The following is a 16,175-nucleotide window of genomic DNA, read 5'->3' as shown; positions in this document are numbered from 1 at the left end:
AATATGGTGTATAGGACTAAATACCAGTCAATTTTTACAATGAGGCAATAAAATTCCTGTGGCAGCTAGGCTCGAGTTTTGTATGCAGGGAAACATGCAGCCAGATTTGCATCTCTCGGATGCAAAGCAAGTGGAAGATTTTCAATCCTTTCTAAAGCTACTTCTGCAGACAGTTACTTCTGGAAGGACGCTTAATCAAAAAGTAATTTTTAACAAACATAAGGTCTATTTTAAATGTATCCCTCCTCCATTTTTGGTTTACTAACTCTCAAAGCATAATTGCAGTAATTCTCATTCCTCACCTCTCTCTTCTGCCTAAGCCTATCCTAAACAGACCTTTTTTTTTTTTACCTAAGAAAAGAATCAGACCTTCTAGGAAGTCAACAAGGGATCTTGCAACAGCGAACAAAATAATGCTTAAATTACCTGACGATTCAATCATTGCCAAAAAGAGACTAAAGTACAATCTATATCTGCATTTTTATGCAGTTTCCTGTATTCATGTCTGGTTCTTTTGCTCACTGCATCGGGAGAGTAGTAATTAACATGTGGGGACCCTTTCTCTCTCTGTGTTTTGTGCAGCTGGGGAATCTGTCAGGAAACACCCGTTAAGATGGGCTTTGAATCCTGTGGACAGGGAGCCAATTCACACAATAAACAACTCGCACAGACACCCTAGATGGAAGCAATAAGGACAGTCATTTGAAAAGGCTTTATACCAACTACTGAGATGCATACTTATGGGTGATATACCCTATAAGTTTTAAATACATGTGTTCTGTGTCTTTTAACTGTTACAGCACGGGCCTGGAACTGAACATCAGCACCAGGGCTATATCTGCTGGCTCTGATCTTTGCGGTGTTGTTCATTTCCAACTTCCCCTTTTTATCTTCTTTTTTCTTTCCTCCACTCCCTTCTTTTAAAGAACTAGAAGTTTCCTAAACAGAAGATAAACATGGCACGGATACATTGGCATCCTTTGCTCAATCCAGTATAATATATTAACTAATATTGTCTAAGGGTCTAGTGCAGTCTGCACACTTAACTTCTATGAGAATTTTTTATTTCTTCCTAGGAGGAATACAGATGAGTTGAGTCTCATATATAGACAGTGTGAACAGAAATTTTTCTTGTGTATAGGTAGTGAAGAGAAAAATATTCTTTGCTTCATGTCATAGATTTTGTACTCCACTATGATCCAGTGGCATATAGCTATCTTTATGCCTTCACCTTTTGGTAACCTTTCCCCACTAGCTAATTTATGACCATGTGGTGGTGACAGAGTGACAATTGCAGCACTGAGGAGATATAAACTCCGGTGGTAGTTTTAAAGGTGAGTTCTCGACAAGCTCAACATGTTCAGAGAGGTTGAGGCTTTCAGACCGTAGATACGGAGTTTGTCAAATCCATGTTGCTCATGACTGCTAATGTCTTGTGCTTCAATCAAATCAGAATAAATCGTACAGCTGGCATCCAATGTGTTACTTCACTGTCTGTCATAGTCATTGGACAAGTGACCATGAACCTGAATTACAGCATTTTCCCCATAGATTTATTACCAGAGCTGTGGGGAAAGAATCAGGTACTGGTTTGGATTTAGTAGTTTTTCATGTTGAACAACACTTAAAGGAATAAAGGACCAGACTTACAAAAGTGTTTGGGCATCAAATACTTGAGGTACCAATGCCACTACTATGTTCTAAAGGTCTGTGTGTCGGGTGTATTTTGGCAAATACATTTGGGCATTATAAAAGCTCTTTGATAAGCTGTGCAGTCGTGGCTGAAGCAGACTTAGGCTCTTACCTGTCTTTGTGTTTCTGCAAATCCCTGCAAGTGCCTCTTTTCTTCTTTAGAACTTAAAAATCTGGCTGATTGCTGTGGAAAACATTTCCCTCTGTGGGTGGTGTTCTCCCTGCTTGCTCCCTTTCTCCACCTGGGATGGTGTCAGCCATTGATGTCTACCTGCTCCCTCCTTTTCCCGAGGATGAGAGCCCTCCCTCTTCCCTCTGCCATGGCGCAGGGTGGGGGCAGATAAAAGCATCTGCATTTCCACACAAGGTCAGATCTGCCCATTTTCAGCGGTAGAGTAAGATACTGTCTGCAGTGAGGTAACTAAAGCACAGACGCATACTCCTGTATGTCATCTGCAATGGGAGCGATGGCCTCTGAGAGAGGTGGAGCAGGCAGCTGGAGACAGCTACTGCTTCAGTGCTCAGAGCACTTCTTGTCAGAGGTCATCAAAACTGGCCACAGCCCACGCACCCGGCAGGTTCTGGGGACTTGTTGCCCCTCATGTGCTTTTTGTGACATTCTGAATAAGCACTGCTGTCGTTCAGTGAGGCTTGGGTACAGCTTTCAGCATTCGAGTATGGTTACACAGATGTGTGTGTGTAAGCAAAATGGTGTGTGCACCTGCCAGCTCCTGTAAGGTTTGTCTCTTTTAACTGGTACTGCAAGTAATATTTAGGACATGGCATTATTCCTGTTTTCTGAGAGTAATGAAGATGCACAATGACAGGTAAGAGCAGCAATGCCATTACTCAGTTTTGGTGTTCTCCTTGGTAGCAGTGCTCTGCTTAAAGCCTTGGATATTAAATTATATTTTAAACTATGTGTGAAGTTTTCAAAGCTGACAAAAGTGCCTAACTTTAGTTTGGGGAATTATTTTTGTGACAGACACTGTCTGCTTTGTCTTGAAATAATTTTTCTCAGTGTTGCTTTAGGATTGATTGATGTCAGACATAGATTGTAGGTAGGCTCCTGGTAAGGAATTCAGATTATTGAAGTGTTCTGAGTGTTGATTGCTTTTTGTTTTGGAGATTGCTGCTCAGCCCTCTACCTGGTTTATGGTTGTGTTGTACATATATCACTTTGTAGTTACTGTCAGAGGTAATAGTTCTTTAAAGCCAGCTCTTGTGTTTCCTTCATTAAATTTCAATGCTGTCCAGCTCTGCTGGGAACCTCTTTCAGGGCTGTAGTTCTGGACTGTCTTAAGTTAAAATAGTAAATGTTTTGCACTACTGCAACAGAACTGTTACTGGCCCGGATACATGCTTGAACACGGTCCAGTAAGAGCTCCGTGGAGCCATGCTTACTGCAAACCAAAAGCTTGGTCTGATACTTTGTCTTCTTACCAGAAGTAGTATCTGAATGCTACCAAGTGGAAAGGCCTGTTCTGTGTTACTAAACTGAATAAGCTATGTTGAAATCCACCCTTCAAAATATGAAAGCTTTGTATTTCCTAATTTGCACAAAACTGGAAGAAAACAGGGCTATGGGAAGCTGTGGCTTCTGAAAATAACATATTTCTAATGTATTAATATCAAAATAAATTATTATGTTACAATTTTAACTTGCTTGCTCCTTCCTGTGCATATTAAGTAGAAATGGAAGTACTGATCCAGAGTAGTTTCCCTGGGAACTTGGCATTGCTTACCAGGTACCTGTATTCACAGATAAGATTCAGGAACTGAAAGAAAAAGTTTGACTAGAGGGGCAATGTATTTAAAAGGGCTACTGCAAGAATTAGATGCATTAGAGTGGCATAGGATGTGCTTGCAAATTATTTGTATCCATGCAGTACTGCTAGCTGGGTGGCTGTATGTCACTGATATATTAATTTCCAAAAATATCCCCTTTTTTTACGGACATCAGAGAAAGTAGTAAAGAGGAAGCTAGAGTGCCTTGTATGGAGCAGTTAATTGCTATTGATTTGTGGTGATTCTCTTACCATTGCAACTTGACTTCTTGTCTCATCACACCGATGTGGTAGAATTGGAATGATTGTGGGTGGGATAAGAACTCCGGCAAGGGTATGAATGCGACCATTTTTTGCAACAATATCTGTTTCTTCCATTTCTTCTCCACTCACCAAGACTTGTCCCTATGAAGCAATAAATTATTATTAATAGTAAAATTGCCATAGCTTCTTAATTTTGGATAATTCATTTCAAGAATTTCTAGTCATACTTTTAAAAAGTTGGCTATCTATTTTTTATTATGCTTGTTTTGTGCAAGAAGCACACATGTTGTACATTTTTGTGGATATTGCTCTACAACAGTGGTATCTAAAGTTTTCCTCTTGATCTGCATCATTAGCCTGTGGAACTGGTGATAAAAGACTGGACAAAATGAGAAGACTTCTGATGACTTCAGGCACTGATTTCTGTGGGCATAATCATGCTTTGGTCCTCTCTCTGGCAAAGGTGGGGGAAGCAAGAGAAAATCTGGGATCTGTCTAAATTCACAGGAGGAAAAAAAGAAAAAAAATTCTTTCTGCATTTAGTTCTGCAACTGCTCTGCCTTTACAAATATTTTCATAGGTGCATCTCTTCTCCAGAACAGAAGGGAGTTAACATAACAGATGAGTTTGCTTTCACAAAAGTACTGACAAATTAACACCTTTAAAAATGTGTTCGCTAGGTTCATCAGAATCAGAGACTGCAATATGAAAGAAAATAAATAATTATCTATGTGTGCGCTGTGTTTATAATGACGGAAATATATAACAGAAGGATTGAAAACATTTTACATTGGTTTTGTTTGTTGGTTTTGTTGTTTTTTTTTTTTTTTTTAAACTAGGCAGAGCATAGGTGAGGATCATTCCTGGGCTGAGGCTATTAAGAAAAAAGAAACTGCAGGCTGTCCTTATATACCAATCACTTGTTCTTGTCCTTTATAATACTAATTTCTAACAGTGGGTAGGAATGGCAAGTTGAAAATTTCTGCCTCATTATAGCAAGCAATTCCTCTGGTAATGTACCCACTCCTTTTTTGCTCCCCCTGCCTGCAAACAGCTGTTTGGATCAGGGAGAGCTGTTTACAGGTGAAAGCCGCCTTTGACTTACAGTGCTGGTCCTGTTAAAGTAGATGAACTGCTTCGCCATGCTTCTGATGTGCTCTATCGAGACGAGGCTGGCAATATCTAGCTGAAATGAATATAAATCGATTGAAAGAACTGTAATATCATTATTCTTTTCAAATCCAGATGGATTTCACAAACAAGACTGCCTTTCTTTTTAGGATGAGCCAATGACCCTATTCGCTAAGTGGGCAGCCTCGCGTTGACTAACCTGCTTGTGTACCAAAGTCAGATGATTAAATTTTTACTGAGCTTCCTGGTTGTTGCATGTGAAGAGCTTGTTGCCAAAAAGGATATTAATTTTTCTCCTAATTATAGCACTCAATCTAAGTAAAGTTATCGCCTCTCCCTGAAAATAGCCCTGTTTGCATCCTTAGACCATTATAGGAAGGGCAGTGCTGATATCCCATGAAGGGACACGTGGATCTCATGCCTCTGCTCCCTGTGACACTGCTCTGTGCTGGGGGTGACCTCCGCCTTGGATGTTCTGAGCAGGCCCTTTTGCTAAGGATGCGAAGGCTTCCTTCCTTCCCCACAGCAGGGGCTGGGGTGGCGATGAGCTTGAGTCTCCTCTAGCCTTAGTAGCGGCTGGTGTTGCTGGGTTCTGCTCTTTGTTTCCAGCAGAAAAAGGAGGGAAGAACAGGGGGCTTACTTAGAGGATGACAAAATCACCTCTCTCTGATAAAAAGACTAATCTTAGTAGAATAGGCTCAGAGAGCGCTTGATTTTGATAGCAAAAAGCACTTTTCCTGCTACTCATTCCTGCAGCCCTGCCAAACTGACATTGCCCCCTGACAGTGGTTCTTGTTCCACAGCAGTCTATGGCAGCGGGTCTCATGTTCAGGGTGACTGTATATATATATAATCCCCCCACCCACCCCTCCCTTGGGCTAAGTCCCCATCACCAAAAGGTATATTTTAAAGTGAATAGTTAATTGCATGTAACAAAGTAGTGTGACACCATGCACTTTTATTTTGCCATGATTCAAGGGCTACCCAGTGCCTCTTAGCAAGGTTTTATTTCGATTAGTGACACTGAGGTGAAAGGTTCGTGTTCTCTGTTAGTGACCTTTACATGACTACACTTAGTAAGGGCAGAGGCAAATTTGTCCCTTGCATTCTTGTGCAGCACAGGGTGGTGGTTGTTCTTGGAAAACCTCTGCCTTCAGAGTAGCAAAAGGTTTGCAAATGCTCTGACACTCTAGGTCAGGAAAGCAGCCATGCTTACCTCAGTGTTGGAGACAATGTGGTATCGGACCAGCTCCAGCAACTTCCATGAACCCTGCCAGAGCAGAAGAGAGGCCGTTTTAGCTCCAAATGAGTCACATAAACCCAACCTGGCCTGCTGAAAGGACATGGGGATGAGAATGGCATCACCGGCTGGTGCACCAGAAACATCTGGGTCAGTGGTGGTGCTCAGCTTGTGGCATGCACCCTGCAAATCTGTGTCCTCACCCCTACATCCCTTTATTTCAGCACGGGCCTTTTATAACTTGTGTGTGTGTTGGGAGAGGCAGGAGGCATCCAGGGTACAGGATGCCAACATGTGTCTCCTGGGACCTCACCAGCAGTGTGTCCCAGCCAGCGGGGCCCCTGCAGCATCTGCTCCCCTTGGCTGTTCCCACCAAGGGTGACACCTTCCAGGAGAGGATTTGGGGCTTGGCTATGTGGCTGTCCAGGCTGTGTGGTCTGGTCCCACCAAGGGTGACACCTTCCGGGAGAGGGTTTGGTGCTTTGCCATGGGGCTGTCCAGGCTGTGTGGTCTGGCTAAGAGCAGGGGAGTGGGGGCCTGGTGTGGAGGATTGTCATTGCTTTATACAATGGGAGACCCAAAATCCTGTTCCTTTCTAGGTGTCGTCTTAATCTTTAACTGTTAGAGATGGCTTAAACCTCAATCGCAGGAACTTAGCTTAGACGAACACTGGAAAATATGTGTATACACCTGCTATATATCTACATATATATCTACTATCTGAGAAGGATACACATTATAGAAAGACTATACCTCTGCAGAAAGCAGGTAATCCAGAGCCTCAGCTTTCATGTTACTCAAAGCCTCATTACTTGGAACAAAGACTGTGTAAGGCCTGTTGTCCTGCTGTAAATCCATTCCCAGGCCAGTTTTCTGTTTTGGTGTAAGAATAAAAGTGAAATTACGTATTAGTATTGAAGAACATCTGAAAGCAGCCTTATGGAATTGTTTTTCTGGATCTTTACCTCTATCAAAGATGTAAACTGGCTGTATCTTCCATTATCTTGAAGTACTGACATTATGGTTTCCTGAAATAAGATGGAAGTAAAATTTATTTTAGTTGGGAACATGGAATAAATACCAATTCTCGTAAGACATTTTTTTTAATTACTGTATGAGTTTCAGTTATTGCAGATTCTATACATTTGGTCTTCCTTATTGTTTGGGTGGCTGGTGGTGCTTGGAAGTGGCTGTGATGGTAGCGCTCTTGTCCTGGTGCTGTGCTGGCTTATAGGTAAACTTCATCATTGTCCTGAAACACTGTGTAGTCATAGAACATACAGTGTGTGTAATGAGGAATTTGTTGTTTTCTCTTCATTCCCAATGAGCAAGGGCAGAGAAACAGAATATTTGAAAGAACACCATACAAAGAACTGAACTCTCAAGAAAATAAACTAAGCAGGGCACCAAAAAACCCAAAGCACCTGAAATTACCAGTTTTTATAATTTTAGCCTTTTAAGGGGAAGGATTGTTGCTTTGAATACAGGTCTTGCCTGATAATACTTGTCCAGATGTCCCTCCTTTTAGTATGTTGTTGTGGAATTCAGTGAGATGCACTGATAATTACTGGCAGTTTCCCAAGGAACCACCCAGAGGCAGCGAGTACAACCAAATCCTCCATGGACCAGCCTGGCAGAAGAGCGATCGTCTTTGCTGTGGGAACTGTCATTACCTTTCACTTTGAATGTTGCTACTCTGAATTGACGTACAATGGCTTGGTGGACTTTGAAAGTCTACCTGCTGTCAGTCATTCTTGGCATTCAATTAATGCAAAACTATTTTTTTTAAAAGAAGTCCGACATTGCATGTGTATAGCTTATGGCTCACCTCTTTTCTGCTTTCAAATGTTGGTTCCACGTTGTCCATGGATTTGTCAATAATGTGCAAAATCCCATTGGAAGCAATAATATTTCCCTGCAAAAGTTTTCCTTTCCTCCTTCCTCCTTGGATTCTAATTCTTAATTGATTATCCTGAAAGAAGCCAGGCAATGCATTGTGAGCTCTTTATTATGGTACGGCAACAGAGGGAGTACGCATGTTGAAAGTCTAACACCTCCTTCCATGGCCAGCACCTGGGCTGTTTAGGTCTGGGGAGGCTAAAGGTTGTGGTTGCTTCCAATGTTTATCAAGGAAATGGTAAAAATTCCTTTGACTTTGGATCAGGACCATGTTATTTTGTTCCAGGACAGCAAAGTTCAGAGGAGAAGCAGGGACAGGCCCTGTGGGGAGAACAGAGTACCTGAAAGGGCTCTGATGACTGTTAGTAATAAAAGTCAGCTAGGAAATGATTTAAAATGTGATTGTACTGAAATGGCCAAATGGCCAACTCCTGTAATCTTAAGGGACTACAACCCATTTCCTTATATTATATCTATATTTAAAACAACAAAATGTTGCTGATCCTGCACTGTACTGAAGCCTGCAGGAAGCTAACAGGCCTCAGACAGCAATGATATTTTCCTGTTACACATGGAGCGTGTACTCATTAAAGAAATAAAAATAGATCTCCCAGATGCCACTGTTCTACTGCAAAACATGAGAAGTACTTGATTTCAGCCTTCACATAGGTCTGAGTCTTTAAGAGACATTTAGTGGACCAAGAAGAGTAATTCTAGATTACAAAATCTAGTATATCAGCTGTAGAGAACAAATGTTTTAAACTGCGGGATCAGACTGCCCCGATGTTTATTGACATCAAATAAACTGGCTAGTGATGAACTTCATATTTTTCATGATAAATTGCCAATTGCATTTTATTTATGCTGAAGACACCTATTTGCTGCATCATTTGAAGGATGCTGATGCTTTGTGAGAGGTGGGACCTGCAGTGCAGTCAGTGCTCGCTCTGTGAGCGGTACACACAAGTTTCCAGCATAAGCTCTGGGCTTTTCCCTCCCCACACCCCTGTTAATTCACCTAGACTCTCTTAATGGCCACCCCTCCCCAGCTCTGTTAGTCGTGCTTGCAGATTTAAGGTGAGTTAATTTCAGCAAACATTTTAAGAGCAGTCTGTGTTAGACCACTCAGTGGTGATGCATACCTAAAGGTAATTTTTGTTTTCACTGATTTTAGTGAGAACTTTGATGCTGGTGAGGTTTCAAGTTTCAGTTGAACTTCTCGTAACACATGACTACAGCTGTGGGGTTTCATAATCCAGCAGCTCTCCGCAACCTGATGTCTTGCTGCAGAAAGACCTTTCACAACTTGTTGAGTGACTAGAGAGTGGTATTCTTGCTGAGGTGGGCTGGAAGACCTCTTACCTTTTCTCCCTTTGATATCTCTGCTGACTTGCCAGTCAAGGTATATATTACATCAGTGTTATTCAAGGTACTGGTATTCAGTTGACCAGCAATTACATGGAGTTTCACAAAGTACTGTGCTTTCTGTTTATTATTCAGAAGATCCTTTATCTAGAAGAGCAGAACAACAGAGATTTATTTCAATGCAGGCCTCATCTAAAAAAAAAAATGAAATCTCATAATCTCATGGTGAATGCTTTTTTCCCGCTCTAGCTGTTAAATTCTGAAATTACATATTTTCCTCTGAAGTGGGGTGATAGGGTCTGAACCAAGTGGAGGCCTCTCTTGGCTTCAGTTCAGGTTAGATTATACCCTTATGTCCCTGTGTGAGAAATAGGTGCCTCCAGAGTTGTCCTGACTTCAGTGGAAGGTAATGAATGCTGGCCGCTTACATACCAGCCCCCCGCCACCCCCCACCCCCCTTAAAGAAACTAAACCCATTGCTTTTTTTATCACCCTTATGTAAAAGGTGACCTGTTGGCTTCCCTGCTGAAAATTCAGATCTTAGTTCGGTCCTTGTCTCAACCAAGTGAAAAACCCTTGAGTATACCCATGTAACCCAATCCAAAACTTACTTTGAAGCATGACTCTGTTCTACCCTGACTCACAAAATTATTTTGCTTTTCTTTCAAGTAGGAAAAAGACAGTCTCTGGCCCCTAGATTTAAGTGTATCCAGAAACACGCTACAGCAAAGAGTTCTGAATCTGCTGAATCAAAACACTTTTAACAGAGATGACATTTCTGAAGGAGCTAAACCCCCCTCAATGTAAAACCCATTCTATTGTTTACTTACATTTGTACCTTTCAGTCCCTTATTTGTCGGTACAAGTACAGTAAATGGTCCCAGGGTACTCAGTGGCCATTCGTAGATATTTTCTTATAAGAAGAGGGGAGCAAAAAAAAGTTTAAATGCCTATCGAAAAGCTCATTGGAGAAAGGCACTGTGTGAGAGATATGGAAGGACAGACTAAGCAAGAATACTATCTGTGATTATTAAATGTTAATTTAAGATTCTAAAGTCCAGGTCATTAAAAGATGAGAGGCAGATGGGATGTGAAATCCAGGTGCTGCTGCATATTTGGCACAGTGAGGCAAAATGTTCAGAATGCTCCTGGCAGCCCGGATTCTGTTGGTATGCAGACCAGGGCGATGGACATGAAACCAATATTTCTTTGGAGATGTGTCTTTATGGGAAGATGGCCTTCTGCTTTAAATCAGTTTGGTCTTCATGGGGTGAGGGATATGCTGTTGGAAACCTGCTGGTAGTGCAAATACCAGTGAACACATAGCTGGTAGTAAAAACTGATGCACTGAAGGTTAATTAAAGTTCATTTGCTACCCAGATGGTATTTCTGTTTCCAAGATAGCAGTATGAGACCACTGATTCTGCAGCTGAAGGCATTAGATATTTCTAATATTCAGGTCTTTTTCCAGAGGTTTAAAATAAGAACTGAAAAAATCTTTACAGTCATTATAGGTATGTTGCACCAAAGAATATATCTCAAAATTAACAATGCTGTCTTACAATACAATGTGGACTATTCTGCTGTATATTCTTGGCTTTTGAAAGACATTAACACAAAGTGAATGTACTGTAAGATAACCCGTGTGGTTAATGTGTCTTTGTAGCTTCTGGCTAGTAAATCAAATGGCATATTTATGTCCAAAACTTAATGAAAAACATTAAGTCTGGATTGTGTTAAGAAATGGTGGTGTTCAGCAAGTCAGGCACTTTTCAGATACATAAGGAGAAATACACAGAAAAATTGCAATTGAGCTCTCAGTGCTGAGGCAATGGATTTTGGTCTTCAGTGCTGAATGTGATGGACACTGCCAGATTTTGTCCTTGGCTCCTTTCTGGTCAGGAATTCAGGATCTTTGTTTTAATTTCTGGAGTTAATGAAAAGTACCAAGCAAATTATATTAATCAGGAGAAATTTTTTCATATTTACAAATTTAACTCAAAGATCCAGCTGGATTCTAACAGTGTGTGTTCATACCTCAAATCTGTGGCCATGCAACAGAAGGTGATGAAGACAGTTATGCTATTCTCTTCACAAGGTGGTTGCAATAATTGTGAAAGGCTGGAAGCTGTGGGCCCTTAACAGGGGCTCCATCTGATGTCTGCAGAGAGTTGGAAATGTGGAGACCACCCAGCTATGGCTGAGGCTATGGCTGAAGTGTTCTGGTGGGGTGTTCTGAGGGTGATGGAGACCATGAAAGGGTTCAGTCTCTGCCCCTTGCCTCTCTCCTCTTTGCTGGTGAAAGCGATGCCACTGCTGATGGCTGGGGTCTAGGGGAGAGACTCAGCTGGGAATCCTGATGTTTTTGGTGGACTAACGTGCATCATTCTAGATCAAATCTCAATTATCCAATTCGACAGGGGCAGGGAGGAAGAAGAAATGGAATGATCCCCCTCACTCCATTATGGGGCAAAACCCAGTGGTGATACTAGGTGATGTGTGAGGGGTTCTGGGACCATGTTTAGCACTACTACTTGGAAATTCTTGCAGACTGCACAGCATGCTGAGCAAAGGCAACTTTAGGTGGTCAGAGGGAGTCTGCAGTGAGTAGCGTGGGCTGTGTCATGCTATTAGCAGCACCTTCCTGTATAGCAGGGAGTGCTGGGGGAAGACAGGGCAAGATCAACCCACCCAGCAGGAGCTGACTCTGCTTGTGTGTGGTCACTTACCTATGAGCAATAAGGCAGATGTCAGCTTGCCTTGCCATTGTCCTCCCACTTCTGAGTTCAGGTCTCGGAGGCGCTCCATGACATTTCCATAGCACACAAACCCATTTCCCACGGATCCCCTCTGGCACGTGCACCTGTGAAGGGATTGTCATTGTGCATTGATGTCCTGTGGTGTCATTGAGGCTTTTGCTAAAACCTGCATCAGGTGTTACCTATTGCTTCTCTGAAGGCATTTTCAGGAAGCATCGATGTATTTTAGTTTAATCTTTGCTTCTGCATGCTGTGAAGTGTGCCAGTGTGTAGGGCAGCCTTGTGGCTGCTTGCCTGATGTGATGTCCTTCTGCCAGCTGGGACAGGAGTGGGACAGGAGGCACCAGTGTCTGTCTTGCAGGACCTTTCTGAATGGGGGCTATGGAATGCCCCTGGCTGCAGTGCAGCCTCTGGTCCCCAAAAGTTGTTGCTGGAGCCCAGAAAGCCACTGAACCTGCCTGCCTGTGGGCAAGGAGAGGCTATGGCATAAATGTGTGGGGTGCAGCCCCTGAGGCAGGGAGGAAGTTGTGTGAAGCCCCCCACTCACTACATGGGACCTGGCAGGATTAACGGTGGCTACGTAGGAAGGGGATCATAGCAGCTCATCAGTCCTTGCAATAGCTGTATGGGACTGGTAGAAAAAGGCGGGCAGACATGTCAGTCCTTTCAACAAAGCAAAGTGGTGGTTTGTTACCCTGCCCTTTAAGTAATACAACCATTCTGGGCAATGATATCCGTAATTTAACATTATCTTTTCTTCTGAAGCTGCTGAAACAAGACATCTCGTGTTTTCAGGTGTATGCTCTATGCTGGTGCTGCCCCTACTGGAAATAGCATCTCATCTGTAAAACCCTGGCTGTCTCCTGGGGACTCCAGCCTGTGAGAGGTGTCAGTGATACACAGCTGACCCAGTCCTACATATGTCCAAAGTAGACTCGGGTCATGGTGCCCATAGGAGGGACAGGCAATGCCTCAAGATGGGCTCAGTGTCCTCCCTGCCTTGGGATGGGCTGCATTTGCACTAGTGTGTTGCAGTCGAGGCAAAATCTGAAGACAGTTTATGGAAGAACCACCACAAGTGTCAGTCTGACATTTTCTGTTTTATGACTGAGGGAATCTTATGGCCATGAAAGACCTCAGTGTCATGAGCGGGGTGGGGAAGGAATTGTTGGTCATCAATGTGATTGACCATGTGTGCTGTTAGGTACTGATGGGTACAAATGGTCATGTGTTTCAGAGAGCAGCTAGGACTTGTGTGTGCCTTGACCTTGTGTCAGCCTGACTGTCTACCGGGAGAGGTGGTTAGTACTTCCTAAACCGTCTGGATTCTTCAAACCTGCCTCAACGTGAGGGCCCATCTGCGCTTGGAAGACTGGCTGAAGGTGTCAGCTCAGTCCTTTACTTATCTTCAGTGCTAAAATTAAAGCAGGCTCTTGTCAACTTGTAGCATGCATAGAAAGAAACCCTAACTATATTTAGGAGGCTATGGTATGTGTTGTCAAACATTGGCTTTTAATAGTGCCTTCGCTAATTAAGTCTCCAGCATGTTCAGTATTCCTGTAAACCCTATCCACAGTGATTCACCTCTGGATACTTTTTCTAAAAGAGGCATCATTAGAGGAGGAACATTACTCCACACACCAAAAAGATGACCTAATTGTTTTCATGTGCTGGTTGTTACAAACACACATCTTTACTCACGCCCCACAGTAGCATCAACCTGATGCCAACTCATCTCCTGTTTCCCACGTAGGGTGTCTACCATAGCTGTTTCTCTGGTGATAGCAATGTCATTTGAAAATCCCCACAGCCCCTGCAGTCTGGGGGGCTGCACAGGGACTCAGAGGGGTGGTGGGATATTGGCCGAGAGGCTCAAGTTTGACTCCTTCTGGTCCTGGGTGAACACAGCAGTCTAAAAGCAGCTTAAATTTTTAGGATGTAATTCCGATGGTGAGTGCTCTTCTTTGTAAGCAGATCTCTTGGGCAGATGGTATGACTGTGGAGCACAGATGAAGGGGTTAGGGCTGGGAGAATGGAGCAGCTCCTCCTTGGGAACTGACCCTTTCTTCTGATGAAGTAAATATTGCAGTATTAATGCACATAGCCACCTTCACTTCTGAGCAGAAAAGAAAAAAACTGAGGCTGAAAAGGAGCAGTATAGTATAGTAGAAATATATGGTGTATATATATCTATATATACTAGAAATAGTATAGCAGAAAAAAGGAGCTACCCTTAAAATACTGCACAAATCAGGTCAATGTTTCAAAATAAACCTCTTCTCTCTTTTTCAGCAAATGGTCATAAAGAAGCAGGTGGCTAAACATAGCAATTTTTTTGGCTATCGTTTTCAGGGGCACAGTGAACTGCAGAATAACTTACATAATTTGAAACTTCTTTTCTGAGGACAATATTGCTTAAACTGAGTGGGTGTCCAGTAACACAGTTTGGATTTGACTGCCAAAGGAAACCATTTAGCAACTACAGATTAGTACCTATTGCATGGGATTGAACACTTCAGCCTGTCCGTCCCCTCACCCCTTCTGATGAAGTTATTTATTCTGTGCGGCCAGACTCAGGAAGGACCAACTGGGTGACTGACTAGATCAGTTTTGTCTCAGCTTTGTCTGAAGTATGTGGTTTGCAGCTCATACTGCACATGGCTCTACAGGTTTTGCTTTGAATGCACTGCATGCTGTGCAGGCTGGGTGTCTGTAAGAGGAACAACTTTACGGCAAACCTTACTGGACTACTTAAACTTAGTTGTTTGGTGTTTTCACTATACGCTGCATGGACAGTTAGGTGGAACTCAAAAAGATGGGAATTGTCACTACTTCAGCTGACTCAGGAGGGGGAAGAGAATTGTATCGCTCTGCAAGAGGGGAGCTTAGTTTTCTGTCTCCATTTTACCTGAAACTTGTATAATAGACTTTTGGTTTAGGAAGCTACTAATTTCTACATCGAAAACTAGTCAGAGTCAAAATAAAAGTGGAATTAAAAAAGAAAATAGTCAAGTTTAGCTGGGGGATGGCCAGGTCTGCTTGGAAATCAGTGAGGTTATAGTCTAATTTGCTGTGTAATTCTGCACCAGTTGAAGCTTTGTAGCTTCTGGGTAAAGCTGAACGTAATTACTGTGCTGAAGAAAAAAAAAATTAAAAAAAAAGTGTTAGCATTCACTCAAGAAAGATCTATATGGGAACAGAAAACAGAGACAATCTTGATTTTCCAGGAGGTTGCTGTGTTATGTTCACAAACTAAATGTTTGTCTTTTCTAAATCTCTGTCTGTATGAGAGAGTTATTCCTGTAGAAATAATTTGATTATGGAGAAAGTAGAAGCGACCATATGGGGGACCCTAACAGCACAACAGCATCTTTAGTAAAAAACAAGACCAAAAACAAAATAAAGGAAGCGACACAGTTTTGTGGCCTCTGTTACACCTTTGTGTTTTAAAAGAAGTAAAAACCCCCTACCAAAACAAGCTCTCCAAAATATTTTTAAAATCTGGGATGCAGCCAAAATACAGTAAGTGTCTGTCATTTACCAGAAGCAATTCACTGTGCCCACATTTACCGATCAGTGTTTTTCTTTGAAAAGTTCCTTTTTCATAAATAGGTTTTCTTTAGTTGGAAACTATTCAGCATAGTTTTGATTTTTTGCCAAATAGATAGTCTTAGTTTGATTTGAATCCCACTCCTTTCTTCTGTTTTTGTTTTTGACATTAAAGGTCATTGAATGAACAAAGTGCAAAGCATTTGGATTGCTTGTTTCTCTCCCCATTCATAAATTCTTAATTTAACCATTCTAAAATTCTCAAAACTTCCTCAGCTGTTGAAATTTGAGTTGCAACAGTGAACCGGTGACAAATTAGGAAAGAAGGGTCCTGATGCAATGTGGAATTTTATTTTAGGTTTTCAGCTCGTGTTATGCAGTGTAGTACTCTACTATACTAAGTAGAGTGTAAGTATATACTAAGTGCACATGAAGTAGTACACTACACTCTTTGAAATGCACAATAGCTTACACAAAAGATGTTGATAT

The 16,175-nt window shown here is 42.1% G+C and overlaps 1 protein-coding gene across 3 annotated transcripts in view; it reads right to left on the bottom strand.

Moving 5' to 3' along the window:
* Positions 1-16,175, bottom strand: part of STAB2 (stabilin 2) — an 88,601-nt gene that overhangs the window by 53,811 nt on the left and 18,615 nt on the right. For all 3 annotated transcript variants that reach the window (XM_080394001.1, XM_080394000.1, XM_080394002.1), the window contains 9 exons: positions 12,108-12,241; positions 10,209-10,291; positions 9,376-9,525; positions 7,943-8,086; positions 7,080-7,142; positions 6,868-6,987; positions 6,091-6,144; positions 4,849-4,929; positions 3,732-3,884 (listed from right to left, as the gene is read on the bottom strand). In XM_080394001.1, coding sequence (XP_080250127.1) covers positions 3,732-3,884; positions 4,849-4,929; positions 6,091-6,144; positions 6,868-6,987; positions 7,080-7,142; positions 7,943-8,086; positions 9,376-9,525; positions 10,209-10,291; positions 12,108-12,241 — 982 coding nt within the window. The remainder of the gene's footprint in view (positions 1-3,731; positions 3,885-4,848; positions 4,930-6,090; positions 6,145-6,867; positions 6,988-7,079; positions 7,143-7,942; positions 8,087-9,375; positions 9,526-10,208; positions 10,292-12,107; positions 12,242-16,175) is intronic.

Source organism: Falco punctatus (genome assembly GCF_963210335.1).
Source record: "Falco punctatus genome assembly, chromosome: 6".
Taxonomy (NCBI): domain Eukaryota; kingdom Metazoa; phylum Chordata; class Aves; order Falconiformes; family Falconidae; genus Falco; species Falco punctatus.
Note: the sequence above shows the minus strand (reverse complement) of the source record. Positions and strands in the feature narration are given on the sequence as shown.